Source organism: Rhinoderma darwinii, chromosome 5 (genome assembly GCF_050947455.1).
Source record: "Rhinoderma darwinii isolate aRhiDar2 chromosome 5, aRhiDar2.hap1, whole genome shotgun sequence".
Classification (NCBI taxonomy): domain Eukaryota; kingdom Metazoa; phylum Chordata; class Amphibia; order Anura; family Rhinodermatidae; genus Rhinoderma; species Rhinoderma darwinii.
In genome coordinates this window covers 333,973,371-333,992,282 of record NC_134691.1, presented here as the reverse complement: position 1 = coordinate 333,992,282, position 18,912 = coordinate 333,973,371, and the positions used below count along the sequence as shown (strand labels likewise).

The following is an 18,912-nucleotide window of genomic DNA, read 5'->3' as shown; positions in this document are numbered from 1 at the left end:
CCAATCGACGTAATTCCTGCACCGCTTTGCTGCCTGTCCTTGCATTACCCATGGCTTCGTTCAGACGTATGCCCCATCCGCCAGCCTTAAAGGAGCAGCCAGCAGCTTAAAAAACTGCAGACGTTCTCAGCACTGGAGGTATGTGACAAAACTGTGATCATTGGGGGCAGGGATTTTTCTAGACTCCTTATATTTCGTCCTATTGAAGAACACTATAGTCAGCTTATCCCCCAGCCTCAAAGGGATGATAACAGGGAGCAATAGATTGAATTAGTCTGCACAGCAAATACAGAGAAGAGGTCATCCTCTTCTGTCAAGTGTATTGGTGTTCGTTATATCTATGTGACAATCCATATGGCCATCATTACGGTTCCCATAGGGTTTGACACCCAGCTATTATGAGGGCATATGGATGTCATGGAGGGGGGTCCCCAGATCGGAACTACCCTATATGAGCAAGAGTGGAGATCCAGTCTGTGACACAACTCCCATTCTGGCGGACCAAAGACATCCATGTATTACATGGATGGCCATTCAACTGTATGGCTGCCATGTAATAATACTGCCGCTGCAGGGAAAAACGTCTGGCCAATCGGCTGTTTGACAGGGCTGTCGAGAGCCAGACCTGTTGTGATCAACTGATGACCGTGGCGGCTGGAGTCTAAAAGATATAGATATTCGGTAGGAAAAAGGAGATCCCACTGGACGGCGCTGATCCTCCCAAAAACGAAGGGACAAAGTCCAACAGACTCCTTGGGTGAAGGGCAGCAGGGCAGGACTTGGTTCCCGGCCTGTGCAGATCCTGTCCCAGACTCATCCAGCATGAGTCAGTGGAGAGAGGCTGTAGCCCTTCACCCAATGAGTCTGTTGGACCTTGTCCATTCATTTTTGGGAGGATCAGCGCCGTCCAGTGGGATCTCCTTTTTCCTACCGAATATCTATAACCAGTGTCAACGGAACCTTACGGGTCACCGACAAAAATCCTAGGCTGCAGACGTCCCTGACTTTCATACCAACAAGGACGTTGTGCTCCCAGCAGAACGCTATCAGGTTAGCACCGTCCTGTATGTAAATAGTATATTCTATCACCTTGGGATGATGAACCATGTGCGCCGTGTGCTTTTTTTTATCTCTTTTTTATTGTCGGAATCTAAAAGTTGTCTTTGACGATACTGGTATCACCAAGCATTTCCAAAATTGGGGACCACTGAAAAATCTTCTTGACAGAGAAGGACAATTCAAAAAAATGTACACCATGTATTTTTGGATTTCCGGTGGAAAGATGAAGCCTTTAAAGTGGTTGTCCGTGGCTGTTTTCTATACTGATGACCTATTCACAGGATAGATCATCAGTATATGATCGTGGAGGTCCAACACCTGGACCCGGCACCGATGAGCTGTTCCTGCTCCCGGAAGCTATGCAGGGTCGGTGGCGGAAGCAGATGGCTCCGGGCACACTACAGCGACTGTGCTGCTCCTATTCAATTAAATAGCGCCAGGAGGCAGCCAGTAAAGCTGATCGGTGCAGGGTCTATGTGTTGGACTCCCATGATCATATACCGATGACCTATCCAGTGGATTGGTCATCAGTATAGTAAACAGCACCGGACAACCACTTTAACTATCTAAAATTTCTAAAGAGGAACTATACAAAGGTAAAAACCTAAAAGAAACGTTCTTATCCAGCTCCTCACACTACAAGTTTTTCCATCTTGATGAACCTGTCAGGACACTTTATAAATTACCTCATTACTTTTGCTTTGAGACAACGTCAAGCTGTCATTCGTCAGCTCCTCATCATCGCCGCTGTTCCTACCGGGAATCTTTATTTTTTTCTTCTTTCCTTCGTCGTCACTTGAACTGCAGCTGTCGTCTTTATTGCCGGCTTGGTGATTTGATTCTTCTTCGCTCCCATCCTCTTCTTCATCATCCTCCCCATCGCTGCCCTCCCCAGTAGATTTTCCTTTCCTCTTGCCGTCCGTGGGTCTCCAATCATTGTCATCTTCGCTATCATAGTCGTCCATCGCATTTAACTCTTCCATGGCAATGAAATCCAGAATTGGACGGTTTCTTCGGAGGTTCCATTTCTTGGGTTCGCTAGTTTTGTCATCAGTAGGGGCGTCGGTCTCGGAGGAGCTCTCCTTCTTCTGGGGTAGATCACTCTCGTCTTTCTTGGGTTCATCTGTACTGGGTTGCTTATCTGTAGCCTTGTCCTCATTCCTTTGGTAACCTGCACCTGCTTCTTCTCCTTCAGGGGCCCTTCTTTCTTCTTCCTCATCAGGAACAACTATCGACATATCGTTGTCTTTTAGGTTGTCATCGGAGTCAGTGCCGGAACATTCACCACTGTCTTTGGACCCATCATCGCTACCGATGATGCTGCCTTCAGAATCTGTAAATAAAAACACATACAATGTCCAGCAAGAATGGGATAAATCTATACAACACACATCAATGTTTTGAAGACCAAACGTTTTCATTGAAGGGGTAGTGTTGTCACGATACCAGAATTTGGACTTAGATACCGATACTTTGTGTAGTATTGCGATACTCGATACCAAAACTATACTTTGCCAACAATAATAATTTTAAAAAAAGTTCTTCCATTTTCGGATGTGAGGCGCGAGGTGTGATTATTTCTGTACCTCCATGTGCCTCACATTAATAGTAATTAACCGCATCATGTTCCTCAGTCATAATGGACAACATTGGGTTAATGTGTGAGGAACACGATGGGGTTAATTACTATTAATGTCAGGCACATGGAGGTTCAGAATTCATAACACCTCGTGCCTCACATTAATAAGTGTAAGAAAGCAGTTTTTATTTTAGAACTGATAAACGACGCTATAAACTTATTATTACGGTCACGACGATACCGAATATGTGTATATTTTATTTACAGTACACAGGCAGTTGTTAGGACATACCCAAGTATGCCCTAACAACAGGAAATATGGTAAGACAGCCCTGGGGTCCTTCAATGGCCCCTTGACTGTCTGCCCATATATGGTATGTCCCTTGCTTGCGTCAGATCCAAAGGGAATCCCCCTTCTCATTTTCCCCTTGAATGCTGCGATCAGCTTTGATCGCAGCATTCAAGGAAATAGCGGCGGAGAGGAGAGGTTTCTCTGATCTCCGCCGTTAGAGCGAGGCAGCGGATGTGTAATATAGCCATTGCCCCTCTCCTGACAATAAGGGGGCGGGCGCGCGGTCAGGATAAGGTGATGCGGCCCGCGCTCCACCAATGAGCGGATGCAGGCACTGAAGACAGAGAAAATGAGGAGGTTTTGTAGAGCGCCCACCATGTTCTGTCCTCAGTGCCGGCGCTCATTAGTGAAGCGCTGGTCGCATCACATCATGCTGAGCCTGCGCACACGCTTGTCAGGACACAGGAGCGGGGCAATGGCTGCATCACACAGCCCCGCTCTAACAACATTCACGTGTTGCTATACTTAGCTGTGCGGCCACACAGCTTAGTATCGAAATACATGAAATACCAGTATTGAACTGTTTGAGGGTGCACGGTATCGAAACAGAATCGACATTTCGATGCATCATACAATCCTACCTATCACCTTTCATGACATGTCTGTTTTACTAAATACTTGGATTCCCCATTAAATAATTCTGGAATATATTTTCTTAGAACTCTGCGATGTGCCGTTCCTCTGTTATTCTTCCTAGAAATGAATGAATAAATGGACAACTGGGTGTTACTATTTCCCTTGTCAAGTAGATGTGTCCCTACACAGTCCGTCAGCTCTGATTAGACAGTGTCAGTCTGTTTAGGAACACACCCCCAACTGGTAACACCCAGTTTTCAATGCATTCATACATTTCTAGGAGGAATAACAGAGGAATGGCACAATGTAGAGTTCTAAGAAAAGATGCTGCAGGATTGTTATATAAGTTATTTAATAAATACATTTTAATATTTACTAACACAGACGTCAGGGGAGAGGACAGCTTGCCGTAGCAAAAAACATCACCACTTTTAAGGACTTATTTATAAACTTATATTACATACTCTAGAGTACGGCACCAAATGTCACCTTCAGACAGACAATACAGTCCCGTATGTTTTTTTGGGAAAATGGCTGCCTTTGAGAAAAATTCATTTAAAGCGTACCTTTAGTTAGAGAAAACGTCTGATATGTCAGAGACATCTTACCTGTGAAGGCCCAGGCTGTGAAGGGCCCCACTAGTTCCTAGAAAAAGAAGCTAAAGGGCTTTAAGACGGTCCGTAAATTAGCATTAAAGTCTATCAGCTTTCTTCAGCGCTCCCATGTAAAGCCAGAAAAGGCCTACAGGGGCCAAAGCAACTAAGTACACCGTTTCATCCTAGGGAGCAGTGGGAGTCTCAGCGCCCAGACTCCCGCTGGTAAAAATTGTCTGTACAAAATACCTGAAGTTCTCCATAACATGAGGTACACTTTAAAATCTATGTACAAATGTTAGCCCAATTTTACAGCTTATATATATATATATATATAAACGTTCTACATAAAAAAACTGAGTCACTTTGGAAATAAGGTACATTACTTATACTGTATTATACTCCAGAGCTGCACTCACTATTCTGCTGGTGGAGTCACTCTGTACATACATCACATTACTTATCCTGTACTGATCCCGAGTTATATCCTGTATTATACTCCAGAGCTGCACTCACTATTCTGCTGGTGGAGTCACTCTGTACATACATCACATTACTTATCCTGTACTGATCCCGAGTTATATCCTGTATTATACTCCAGAGCTGCACTCACTATTCTGCTGGTGGAGTGACTGTGTACATACATTACTTATCCTGTACTGATCCTGAGTTATATCCTGTATTATACTCCAGAGCTGCACGCTCTATTCTGTTGCTTGGGTCACTGTGTACATACATTACTTATCATGTACTGATCCTGAGTTACATCCTGTATTATGCTCCAGAGCTGCACTCACTGTTCTGCTGGTGGAGTCACTGTGTATATACACTACTTATTCTGTACTCTTACAGCAGAATAGGGAGTGCAGCTCTGGAATTAAATACAAGCTGTAACTCAGAAGAAGATATGTAAAGCTTTGTATTTACAAAGTGATTCAACTTGTTATGTAAACTGTGAAAAATTCTACTTTATTGGCCCGTTCTCTCCAAAATTAAAAATATAGTATGAGAAATAATCAATTAGATTCTAAACAAACTCATGCTTTGTTTGACAGAACTGCAGTTACCAGGTGACTCTAAAAGCAGATGTAGACATAAAGATGTTCATCAACACAGGCGGTCAAGGAAAAATGTGTTTTTTGTGTAGTTAAAGCGCACCTAACTTTTAAGGTGAATTTTCAGACGAAGATGTTATATGTGTGAACATGAAGAATAACACTATTTCTGGTCAGTATATGATTTGAATTCTGCATTTTTTTTAATATCATGTATAGAAGCCGCAGCATTATGTTGGAGATTTTACAGCAGTAATGAGCAGTGTAGCTGAGAATCCAGCACTGGAAAGACAGAAATCTTACCAGAAGATGCTGCGCGTCTGTGTGTGTGTGTGTGCGCCTTTCCCACTCTGCTCCTGCTCCCCCTCCAAATACTTCTATGTGCTGCACGTCTGTCTTTCTGTCCCATCGCCCTCTTCCTGCTCCTCCACCCCTCTCTATAGACTTCTATGGGAAGCGTGTCTGTGCCTCACTCTGTTTGATCCTCCTCCCCTCTCCATAGGTTTCTATGGGCAGTGTATGTCTCTCTCGCTCTGCTCCTTCCTTTCACCACAGACTTCTACTGGCAGGCAGTTAAGAGACACAACCCCCACATTCTGCAGTCCATCTCCTCTTCCCCTCGATTTTGCTTGACAAGGGGTGGACAGGAGATTGCAGGAAGGGAGACAACTAGTGGCAGTAACTTGACCCAGCATTTGCATGGATAAAACAACTACATCTTAACAGCAATTAAATTACAAAGTTGATATATATCAGGTACACTATTAGATTACCATAAGTTGTTTGAAAAGTTAGTGTCCATTTAAGGAGAAGTACACCTTTAATTATCTTCGAACAAGTCAGAGAAATTTTGAATACAAAATTTTCCAACATTTTTCTGTAAGGGCCCCTTTTGATACCTGGATCAAAATGGACTGTGGTCAAAGTTGCAGAACAATTGGGGCACTGGTTGGAGCATTCAGTAACTCAGAACATCTGAAACCGAACTTCTTCTGTAGAACCACGGACTTCAATGCCACCTTTTGATATAGACGACACGTCTGAAGGAGAACGGTGTCAGAGAGTACAAGATACAGGAATCAAAAAGATTCAGGAGTTATACGAAGGTCCACAGTCCTTTCGATCTGGGGATTAGCGGCGTTCTTAGTTCGCCTTTATGCACACGACCGTATTTTTTCCCACCCGTAAATACGGGTCCGGTGTCAGAAAAATTCGACCCGTTTTGCACCAGTATTTACGGACCCGTGCCCGTAAATATGGGTCCGGTGTCACCCGTATTCCACCCGTATTTACGGGCACGTTTTTGGCTGCAAAATAGCACTGCACTAATCGGCAGCCCCTTCTCTCCATCAGTGCAGGATAGAGAAGGGACAGCCCTTTCTGTAATAAAAGTTAAAGAAATTCATACTTACCCGGCCGTTGTCTTGGTGACGCGTCCCTCTTCACATCCAGCCCGACCTCCCTGGATGACGCAGCAGTCCATGTGACCGCTGCAGCCTGTGATTGACCTGTGATTGGCTGCAGCGGTCACATGGGCTGAAACGTCATCCAGGGATGACGGGCCGGATGTCGAGAGGGACGCGTCACAAAGGCAACGGCCGAGAGACCGGACTGGAGGAAGCAGGAAGTTCTCGGTAAGTATGAACGTCTTTTATTTTATTTTTTTACAGGTTGCTCTATATTCTGATCGGAATTCACTGTCCAGGGTGCTGAAAGAGTTACTGCCGATCGTTTAACTCTTTCTGCACCCTGGACAGCGACTATTTACTGACGTCGCCTAGCAACGCTGCCGTAATGACGGGTGCACACACGTAGCCACCCGTCATTACGGGAGCTCCATAGACTTCTATGGGCTGTCCGTGCCGTTATTACGGCCTGAAATAGGACATGTTCTATCTTTTTCAACTGCACGGGCACCTTCCCGTAAGAAAACGGGAAGGTACCCGTGGCCAATAGAAGTCTATGAGCCCGTTATTACGGGTCGTAATTACGACCCGTAATAACGGGAGTTTTTACAGTCGTGTGCATGAGGCCTTACACTGTACTTTTTTGGATGGTTTAGGCACTTTTCAAAAACATTCTTGATTTATTTATTTTTATTGCTTGTTTGCGCAACAGATAAAATAAACGCACCACAGCATGCTCGACTGCGAAGCACAGCAGAAAACTTCTCAGAAGTAGGCGCAAATGAAAGCTTAGGCAATAAATGATAGCCCAGGTATATACAGTGTCAGCATTGTCACAGTGTAGGCTTTACAAGGTTATAAGATATGGGTGTAAATACCCTCGTAACCGGCTGACCAAACTAATCTAAAATTGGTGTTTCTGGACATTCCACATTTTTTGCAAATTACAGTAAAATGAAAATAAGACGAATCGTTACCAAACAGTGTAATGTACAGGTTTGAGAAGACATTTTTGAAAAATACCTGAGGCATCTCCAACTTTAAAATCACTGTCATCTGAGCTATCATAATCCAATGCTTCAAGAAGGGAGGCTGCCAAAGGCTTCACTTGTCGTCTTTTCGAACTCCGGTCCACTGTAACGAAAGTTGGTTTTTGGAATTTTTTGTTTTTCTTTTTGTCTTTGATTAAATGTGGCATCCAATAAAAAAAAATATTTGCTATATAAACATTATACAAATGAGGACGCCACCATTGCCCAACTGCAGTTATATTGAACTATTTCGTTATGCTGACACTTCATTTTAAGGGCTATCACCATGAGGGCTTTAAAAACGTACAAAGCAGCATTAAAGAGAATTTTCCCCAAAAACAAAGTCAACAGCACATTTTACTTAAATATTTCAATTATATGGGTTTCTGGAAAAGTTGAGGTGAACAACCAGTACAGTGGTCATTACACAGCTTTTCTAGACTTCTGAATAGCAAAAAGAATTGTCTGAAACCCCCAGCGATCAGCTGTGATCACTTTAGAAAGATGCAGCCCGCCATACATTTTCTCTGCAGTGGCCACTACAGGGGAAAAGTAGTATTACACGTTGGTCATTCATGCATTCCTCAGCAGAAGCTGATGATATCTAGTGTCTATCTGCTTTGGCTCATTGACGGAATCCCGAGAGGCTATTCCCTCTCAATGTTGTCCATATGTCCTAACAGGGCATATGGAAAGGCGTTATATGAGAACTCCTTTAAGCAATCATACTTTTCCCCTAGCTCACGTATCATTAGGTAAACACAGGTGACAGGCTACAAATATAACGTACGGGCCCCTGGATACATCCAAAATGTTTGCAAATGCAACCAAATACTACCATCTCCAATTCGAGACCAATTATGGGACAAGAAGGCTTCCCAGAGATGAGAGAGAAGGGTGAAATTACCATCTGACTGTTTCCTCCGCACTTGCCTATTGCTACAGCTGTGAAGATGGGAAACCCTGAAAAGGTTCATAAAGCCCATGATAAAGGGGAAATCTGGTTGACCGGTCGCCCCTATGGTATGGTCTCTTACTAAGGCTACAATCATGTAGACATTATACCTCTTGTAGCAGAACTACGACTAAGGAATCTAAAACGTCTCAGCGTTCGGAAATGCCTTTGAAACTTCTCTAATAAAGAAAACGATCCTAAAAGGAGTAGTACATCCAATAGGGGAATTCTGATATAATAGAGAGGGGTCCTCTGTTCAGGATCCTCATCTCTTGGCCACAGTGGAGAGCGGTTACATAGAGCGTCCCTCTCTCTGTATTACACAGAAAACCTATTAATATGAATGGTCACACTGTAATACTTAATTTCTCCTGTGGTGGCGCTGCAGGGAAATTAAACACTTACAGCCAGCTTTCCTTACTGATTACAGGTGATCGCTGGGGGTCCCAGTAGGGGAAGAGTTCATTATCAAGAAACTATTCTAACAAGTAGGGTTTGCCCAAAGGGGAGAACCCCTTTAAGACAGAGGAGTGGCGTTCCCTTTCTTCACATTTGAATTTTTCGGTTTTGCAATGTCATGAACCTGGCCTAAGATACAACTGAACAGAACTTGACAGAGCAAGACGATTCAAGGACTAAGGCCTTATGGACACAGCCGTAGCTGTGTGCACGGGCCGTGATTACGGCACGGACGGCCGCGGAGTTTCATTCACCGGCCGTCCGCAATTACGAACCAAGCACACAGAAGGTGTATTTATTTCAATGGGACCGGACCGCAGTTGCGGACCGTGAAAACTCAGGATGTGTAAACCACAGTCGCATAGAAATTAATGGGTCCGCAATTCACACGTTCGTATGCACGAGGCCTAACATTACCTTGGGAATTTTTTACATTTTTGGGGGGATGCTATCAACACTATACATTGTTTGTATTACATTTACCATTTTTACGCTATATAATTAATGCAAACACAATATATGAGCAATGGATCAGCAGGCAATGAGTCTAGGGGTTAGGGCGAATGTTAGATGCAAAGCAATACAGTAAGTTCTGGTTACATGATGTTCAATACCTGATGAAGAACAGAATGAATATACACGAGGCACCAGATTTCTCAAACCTCAATCGTACACTTTTTATTTAAATATCACCTCTCAGAAAATGTTTATTATTTCCATGGTCTGCGCCTGGTATTGCAGCACAGATCTATTGAAGTGAATATGACTGGACTGTGATACCACACACAACCTGTGGACAGGTGTGGCACTGTTTTTGGAAGAAAGCAGCCATGTTTTCCTAATCCTGGATAACCCCATTAAGGCAGTGGCCTCAACCTGTGGCTCTTCAAATGCTGCAAAATTACAGCTCCCAGCATGCCCCGTCCGCTGGAAGTTGAAATTTCGCAAATTGGTGGAGCAGTGGTGTAACAATCACGAACGCAGGGTGTGCCCCGAATACCCCCAGACTGCCACATCATGCCCCGGCACATAAAAGGGTCCTGACCCCAGGCAGCAGCTGGACATCGTATGCGACGCAACACACAATGTCCAGCGTCAGGACCTTCTATGCGACGTTGCACAGACCATGTAAAGGAGTCGGGGCCGGGAGTAAATTATTATTCGTATTTATTTATTTTTTCAATATGGTGTCTGATTTGGGGGGGGGGGGGGATGTCCATACTAGGAAAGTCCCATTCAAAAATGTAACATGGGGACCCGGAGCATGGAGCCCTCTATCTTATGATCTTATGACTCATGCACACATCCTTGTCCCTTCATAAGGTCGCAAATAACGGTTCCTCGTGTCCGTTTTGAGGTCCGCTTTGTTTCCGTTATTTGCTCTGCATCAATTCTGTATCTCTGTTTTGTTTTTTTAAATGGAAGGAGTGAAAATTGTCATCAACTTGCCCCAACCCATAGGAAACCCCCACACCCCCGCTTCCCCTTCATTCCTTTTACCTTCTCCATACTGTGAAACGCCGCTAGAAGAGTGTCAGTGATTCACAGTACCGAGTAGATGAGAAATGGCAGGTAAGCAGCGCTTGCGCTAGCCCTTCAAAACAGCTGATCAGCGGCGGCGCCAAAAGTCGCCCCACGATCAGATATTCATGAGAATAGGCCATCAATTTAGCAATTGCATCGGCATCACAAAAACACGGCAGCAAAGGTCAATGGGCCATTTACGTACCAATTTTCTGATCCTTGTTCCCCCGTTCCCAACATTGCTGTAAATAACTCTTGCTACCTCCCCCTAGCCTGCCTCTTTTTTTTGTACCGATCTCGGTAGCAGTCTGACCAAGTGTCCCATAACTCGGAGCGGTCCGGCACTATAGTAATTAGCTTCTCAACATCCATGATGTGCGGCATGCTGGGAAAATCTGTCCATCCAGGCGTCGCTTGGCAACATATCCGTGAAAAGACAGACCGCATATGGATGGCTTCCGTGTGAGGTCCGTTTCTTTTAACTAACCCATATACTAGAATGGGTGGGACCCATCTGCAAAAACTGTGCATGGCCCCATAGAAATGAATGGGTCAGCGTGCAACCCATCAAAAAAATTAACAGGACGCTGAAGAAATTAACTGGTGTGTACGAGCACTTAAAGAGTCTCTGTCACCACATTATAAGTGGCCTATATTGTACATGATGTGATCGGCGCTGTAATGTAGATTACACCAGTGTTTTTATTTTGAAAAACGATCATTTTTGACGGAGTTCTGACCTATTTTAGATTTATGCTAATGAGTTTCTTAATGGACAACTGGGCGTGTTTTACTTTTTGACCAAGTGGGCGTTGTACAGAGGAGTGTATGACGCTGACCAATCAGTGACCAATCAGTGTCATACACTTCTCTCCATTCATTTACACTGCAGATAGTGATCTTACTAGATCACTATGTGCAGCCACATACACACACATCAACGTTACTGAAGTGTCCTGACAGTGAATATACATTACCTCCAGCCAGGACGTGATGTCTACTCACAATCCTGACACCTCTGTAGCGTTTCTGTGAGATTGACAGCAAGGCAAGCATAATCTCGCGACATTACGACGTAACCGGTCATTTAAAACGAGATTACGCTTGCCTTGCCTGTAAATCTCACACAAACGTTAGCGAAGTGTCAGGAGTCTGAATAAACATCACGTCCTGGCTGGAGGTAATGTATATTCATTGTCAGGACACTGCAGTAACATTATAGTGTGTTTATGTGGCTGCACATAGAGATATAGCTATATCGCTATCTGCAGTGTAAATGAATGGAGAGAAGTGTATGATGCTGATTGGTCACTGATTGGTCAGTGTCATACACTCCTCTGTACAACGCCCACTTGGTCAAATAGTAAAACACGCCCAGTTGTCCATTGAGAAACTCATTAGAATAAAGCTAATATAGGTCATAACTCCGTCAAAATTATCGTTTTTCTAAATAAAAAAAACACTGTTGTCACCTACATTACAGCGCCGATCACATCATGTACCAGATAGGCCACTTATAATGTGGTGACAGAAGATCTTTAAGGTATCATTGGTGACTGTCTTTAATCTCTTCCCGCCCCACGACGTACTATTACGTCATGGTGGAGGAGGTAATGTTCGGAGCAGGCTCACAAGTGCTGCTAAGCCCGCTCCGTACGCACGCAGCCGACACCCGGGAATAACAGCCAGGAACAGCGATCGGGCTTTTCCTTGCTATTTAACCCCTTAGATGCTGCGATCAAGCACAATCGCAGCATCTAAGATGTTACAAACAGGGGGCACCACCCTCTGACAGCTCATCGCCCCTCCACAAAGCGATCGGGGGGTGCCGATGGTTGTCATGGCAGCCAAGGAGCCTAACGAAGGCCACCAGGACTGCCTTAATCTTTTGTTAAGCCGTGTCTCTGGCACGACTTAAAAGGAGCCTGTAAAATGACAATACACTGCAATACGTTAGATCGCTGGTTCAAGTCCCCTAGAGGGGCTGATAAAATATGTAAAAAAAAAATAAGTAAAATAAAGTTTTTAGTATTTAAAAAAAATAAAAAGTAAAAAAAAAACTTTCCCTATTTTTCCTCTGAAGTAACGTAAAAAAAAAAAATGTAAAAATTTAAAACTACAAAATTGGTATCGAAGCGTCCGTATAGCATTATTTAATGCGCACGGTGAATGTCGTAAAAATACAATATAAAACACCTAAAGCGCTGTTTTTTGGTTACTTCATATCCCACATAATTATCTTAATAAAAACTGATCAAAACGTCTCATGTAGCCCAAAATGGTACCATTAGAAACTACAGCTCGCCACGCAAAAAATAAGCCCTCATACCGCTCCATCGACGGAAAAATAAAAACATTTTGATCTCTGAATTTGGCGGCAAAACTCCAATTTTATTTTTAACAATTAGTTTCTTCCTGGTTAGAGTACAACATAAATAATAATAAAAAACTATATAAACTTGGTATCGCCGTAATCGTATTGACCGGTAGAATAAAGTTAACGTGCCGATTTTACCGTATGGTGAAAGCTGTAAAAACTACACCTCTCGAAAGATTGAGGAATCACTGTTTTTTTCCCCATTCCCACCCCAATAACAATTTTTTCCCAGGTTTCCAATACATTATATGGTACAATAAATGGTGCCGTGAAAAACTACAACTCGTCCCGCAAAAACAAAGCCCTCATATGGCTAGAATGACAGAAAAATAGGTCATAGATTTTTAAAGGTGAGGAGGAAAAAATTTAAATTAAAAGATTGGCTTGTCCTGAAGAGGTTAGGCCTCATACACACGACCGTAGCCATGTGCACGGCCGTGATTTCCGGGTCGGCCGGCAGCGGACTGTCAGCAGCGAGCCGCCCGCAGATCGCGGGCTGTGCACATGGCCGCCGCTATTATTTTCAATGAGCCCGGACCGCAGAAGACGGGCGTAATAATACATGCTCGTTCTTTCTGCGGTCCGGGCTCCCGGGCCATGCACGGACCGTAAAAACTACAGTCGTGTGCATGGGCCCATAGAAATGAATGGGGCCGCAATTCTCCCGTGGATTTTCGGGGGAATTGCGGCCGCAAAAGCACATTCGTGTGCGTGGGGCCTTAAAACCTCACCGCGAAAAAGAAAGAAATAGAAAGTTCCCACGGGCACCAAACTTTTTGATTTGCTTTCTATTTAAGTCTGCGCAGGTCCTTTTTGCCAGGCCGCCTAAAAATGGTGTGGTCTACCTGGTTCCTCTAGTACTTGATCCATCTTTGTGGTTACACATCTGAACACCTTAGGTCATATTTACATGGGTCTTTTTTTATTTTCGATTTTTGCCACTGTTTTCATAAAAATTGCACGGTTTTGCCGCATTTACGAATATTGCAGCAAAAAAAACAATTAAATATAAATACACCCTAAGGCCCTGTTCACACAGAGTTTTTTGACACGTTTTTGACGCGGAAACAGCGTCGGAAAACGCGCCAAAAAACGGCCGAAAATGCCTCCCATTGAAATCGCGTTTTTTTACATGCCCTATCTCCGGGTGTTTACGCCTCTGACCTCCCATTGACATCAATGGGAGGCAGAGGAAGCGTATTTCTCTGCATTTTTGCCCGTGGCACTCAATGGGCGCGACAAACGCGGCAAAAGGCGTGCAGGCAGATGAAAATCTGCCTTCAAAAAAACTCTTTGTGAACTCAGCCTAAGGCCTCCTCAACACACTTTGTTTTCTGTTGGTAAAAAAAACACCATGGATTTTAAGGTTTTTAATTGTGTTTTTCTACAAGTGTTCTATCTGTTCGTTATATGTGTAACATGTGTTTTCTATGGGAAAAACAGCAGAAAATACGCCAAACCTAAGGCCCCCTGCACACGACCGTGTTCGGTCCGTGATATACAGTACCATAGATCACGGACCGAACATGCTCGTGTGATTGGGGCCTAAAGCATGCTGCGATTTGAAAAGAAAACTGCCTAACAGTAAAACCAACATGGTTGACCATAGCAACCAATCAGAGCTCAGCTTGCATTTTTTAAGAGTGCTCTAATAAATGAAAGCGGAGCTCTGATTGGTTGCTATGGGAAACAGAGTTTTACTGTTAGGCAGTCCTGATAAATGAGGCCTATATATTTATATAATTCGGTAAAACCATTGACCGCCAAATATCTGAAAGCCATTAACCCTTTATTCTGCACATCTATGAAAACCCAGATCAAGACAACTTCTTTATAGATTAGGAAACTTATTTATTATGAGGCAGACATGAACAGCCTATGGGGGCAATTTATCAACTTTTCTACGCCAGATCTTTCGCTTAGAAAAGTCGAAAATGATTAAAAAATCTAAATTTGAAGGGAAAATAGCGCCTTCCGGGCTATTTATGCCGCTCTTTTCAATTTTTAAGTGGGTGGGGCATAGTAAAAGGGGCGTGGCCACCAGTAGGTCAGCAAATTAATTAGAATTTATTAAACTGAAACGTATATTATAGCGGAAATTTACACCCCATGACGTTCTCCATCCTCCCACCCCCCCTTGATTGCATTTTCAAATAGAATAAAGGGGAAAAGAAAAATCCATTCATCTCATTGCTCCGCTACTTCCCCCTGGAACTCCCCAGGCTACATAATCAGGCCGCGGCCAATCATAAGATCATAATAATATTTGCTGCCACCACCAGGTCCCGACCCCATTGAGCCACACACGTTTTGCATTCCCTACCTTACAGAAGGTCCATGAGCACAAGTTGGAGATATTGCAGCCATGTTTTATTACATAAAGTGTTTACCATGGTTACAGAACTTCTAAGGTTCCAATGAACGCTCCATTGCTCAAGAAATAGGGGCTCTACATAGGGCCGGGGCGCTACATAGGGCCGGGGCGCTACATAGGGCCGGGGCGCTACATAGGGCCGGGGCTGAGAGTAGACATTAGAAACCACTTAGACCACTCTAGAAGCCAACTTGACTTACCTGGTGGCCCAACATTAAGTACATTCATAGACCTCAATGGAAACAAGTTAGAAGGAATTTTTTTGTCTCAATGCCAATTGGGCTCCCTAGATTTGTCCAGCCCGTTACAATTCCTCTTGTCAATGAGGCGTGTCCCTACACACTGGTACTCTTGGAAGAAACAGCCATGTTTTTCTAATCCTAGACAACCAGTTTAAACTCTTATGGCCTATCCTTAGCATAGGTCCTAAAAATGTACCGGGGAAACCTCATCACATTAAGTGTTGATTGCTGCAGGTCCAGCTCCCGGCAAAGAGCTGACTTTGCCGTGGGAAGACTTGTAAGGCCAGATATTTCCCTGAAGTGGCTCGAGCCCACCAGAACTCTCCATTCTGGCTTATAGAGGGGGAGTCAGTCCTGAGTGGGGGACCACCCTCTATGAAGTCCATGTGCCCTAAAGGGACAACACCTATCAAACCGGAGTGGGTCTGACCCCGGTATCCCCACAAAGAAGGGGCCCCTTTATTGTGTACACAGGCACAGCGGCTCGTTCGGATGGCCAGTTGTGCCTGGTACTGAACCTCTGTCCTACTCAAGAGAATGGGACTGAGCTGCAGAACCAGGCACGGCCACACTATGAACAGGCGGTGGGCCTCCCCAGCTGTTCAGCAGGGGGTCCCAGGACTCAGACCCCTACCAATAAAACATTGACGGCCTCTCCTAAGGAAAGAGGCAGGGGTCACTCTCAGTGATACAGTTGCCAAGGACAAGACTCTCCCAGAGGCATATGGTTGCCTCGGCAGCCATACCGCCCAGCGTGCGTCCTGCGTCTCTCCACACCCGATGTCAGATTGGCCGAGGGAATTGAACTGTAGAAAAACTTAAATCGTTCTAGAAAAAAAAAAAAAAAAAGTTCTGCAACTTCTTAATTTGTACGTTTATTAAGGTAATGGCGTCCGTTTACTGAATCAAATACATTGAAGAAACGGGCGTTCAGGCCGAATGTCAGATTGATCGGTTTAATGGTGTGCCGGTATTAATAGATATGGCCCATTGTGTTTAACTCCTTATCATTCTCTATTTGCTGTCAATGAATCCAAACATTTTTGTTTATATCCAAAGGCTGAAAACCTAAAGAGACCTAAAACTTCACAGCTGAGAGTTTGCTACAATTGCATTCAGTCTAGACAAGTCCTGAAGGGACAACCTACGCCCATATATGATTGGTGCTACACATGTAGGCGCCATACATCACACGCCGCCGACACGTAGGTGCCATACATCACAAGCAGGCACCATATACCGCACGACGCGGACATGCAGACACCATATACATCACACGACGCGGACATGTAAACGCCATATACATCACACGACGCGGACATGTAGGCGCCATATATCACAGGACGCTGACATGTAGGCGCCATATATCACACGACGCAGACATGTAGGCGCCATATATCACACGACGCGGACATGTAGGCGCCATATATCACACGACGCAGACATGTAGGCGCCATATACCACACGACGCAGACATGTAGGCGCCATATACCACACGACGCAGACATGTAGGCGCCATATACCACACGACGCAGACATGTAGGCGTCATATATCACACCACGCAGACATGTAGGCGCCATATACCACACGACGCAGACATGTAGGCGCCATATACCACACGACGCAGACATGTAGGCGCCATATACCACAGGACGCTGACATGTAGGCGCCATATATCACACGACGCAGACATGTAGGCGCCATATATCACACCACGCAGACATGTAGGCGCCATATACCACACGACGCAGACATGTAGGCGCCATATACCACACGACGCAGACATGTAGGCGCCATATATCACAGGACGCAGACATGTAGGCGCCATATACCACACGACGCAGACATGTAGGCGCCATATACCACACGACGCAGACATGTAGGCGCCATATACCACACGACGCAGACATGTAGGTGCCATACATCACACAACACGGACATGTAGGCGCCATATACCACACGACGCAGACATGTAGGCGCCATATACCACACGACGCAGACATGTAGGCGCCATACATCACACAACACGGACATGTAGGCGCCATATACCACACGACGCAGACATGTAGGCGCCATATATCACACGACGCAGACATGTAGGCGCCATATACCACACGACGCAGACATGTAGGCGCCATATACCACAGGACGCAGACATGTAGGCGCCATACATCACACGACGCAGACATGTAGGCGCCATAGACCACACGACGCAGACATGTAGGCGCCATACATCACACGACGCAGACATGTAGGCGCCATATACCACACGACGCAGACATGTAGGCGCCATATACCACAGGACGCTGACATGTAGGCGCCATACATCACACGACGCAGACATGTAGGCGCCATAGACCACACGACGCAGACATGTAGGTGCCATACATCACACAACGCGGACATGTAGGCGCCATATACCACAGGACGCAGAGATGTAGGCGCCATATACCACAGGACGCGGACATGTAAGCGCCATAGACCACACGCCCAGGACATGTGGGCATTATATACCCTATAATATGAACAGATACTCTATATTACGTCTTATAACCAGGACATATATTCATCACATATCATACACCCTACAGACATCATATATGTGCGACATGTGCAGCGTATGATGAGGGCAGCTGTTTCGTGTCTGTATATAAGGACTATATGACACCGCTCATCCTATGTGCAGCTGAGGATGAAGTCTGATCACATGACCCGACCATGTATGTTTCACGTATGTATGTAGGTAGGTAGGTGATTGCATGCTGTAGATATGAATGGAGGCTGCTCCGTATATGCTCCGTGTGAGCGGTGACTGGTCGTGTGTACGCAGTATATCACTCACTTGCAGGGACGGACGTCACAATACACAGGTAACTGCAGAAAGCCGGTCACACTACACAGCACAATAGGGCCAGACATCAACGGAACCGCTGCGCAGGCGCGACTCCTCCCCGCCAGACCATGCGACATAGGACGTCACGTGTGAGGACGGGGAAACGCTCTAATCAAAACAACTAGAATGAGACACGTGACGCAGGAATACTGCGCCGAGGTAGCCATCTTTGAAGAAGGCAGCTGTTGCAGTCAGACTCCTATGCAGCCATCTTTAAAAAAGGCAACGTCCATATTGCGCTTATTTCAATGGTAGTCACTTATTTTTTTAGAAAGGGCAACTCGAAAATGTTAGATATTGTTTATGGGGTTAATCCCAGAGCCAATGTGAGATTTTAACACAGGGTGTAGTTTGTGGTTTAATAAAGTAAAGACTTTAAATCTATAAATTACTGTCCTGCCAATGAAAGGCTCTGGAATATTCTCCCTGTGTCCTC

General features: G+C 44.8%; 1 protein-coding gene across 6 annotated transcripts in view; it reads right to left on the bottom strand.

The window, feature by feature from the left end:
• PHF14 (PHD finger protein 14) overlaps positions 1 to 18,559 on the bottom strand; it is a 230,168-nt gene extending 211,609 nt beyond the window's left edge. For 3 of the 6 annotated variants that reach the window (XR_012847778.1, XM_075827759.1, XM_075827760.1), the window contains exons 1-3: positions 18,426 to 18,558; positions 7,644 to 7,754; positions 1,746 to 2,392 (exon numbers count right to left, since the gene is read on the bottom strand). Coding sequence is in view for 5 of the 6 variants with exons in the window: in XM_075827759.1 (XP_075683874.1) it covers positions 1,746 to 2,392; positions 7,644 to 7,754; position 18,426 (759 nt within the window). In the remaining variant the exon portion in view is untranslated. Of the gene's footprint in view, positions 1 to 1,745; positions 2,393 to 7,643; positions 7,755 to 18,425 lie in introns of all 6 variants that reach the window. The other 3 variants (XM_075827762.1, XM_075827758.1, XM_075827761.1) reach the window with 3 other exon arrangements.
• Between the last annotated feature and the right edge of the window lie 353 nt (positions 18,560 to 18,912).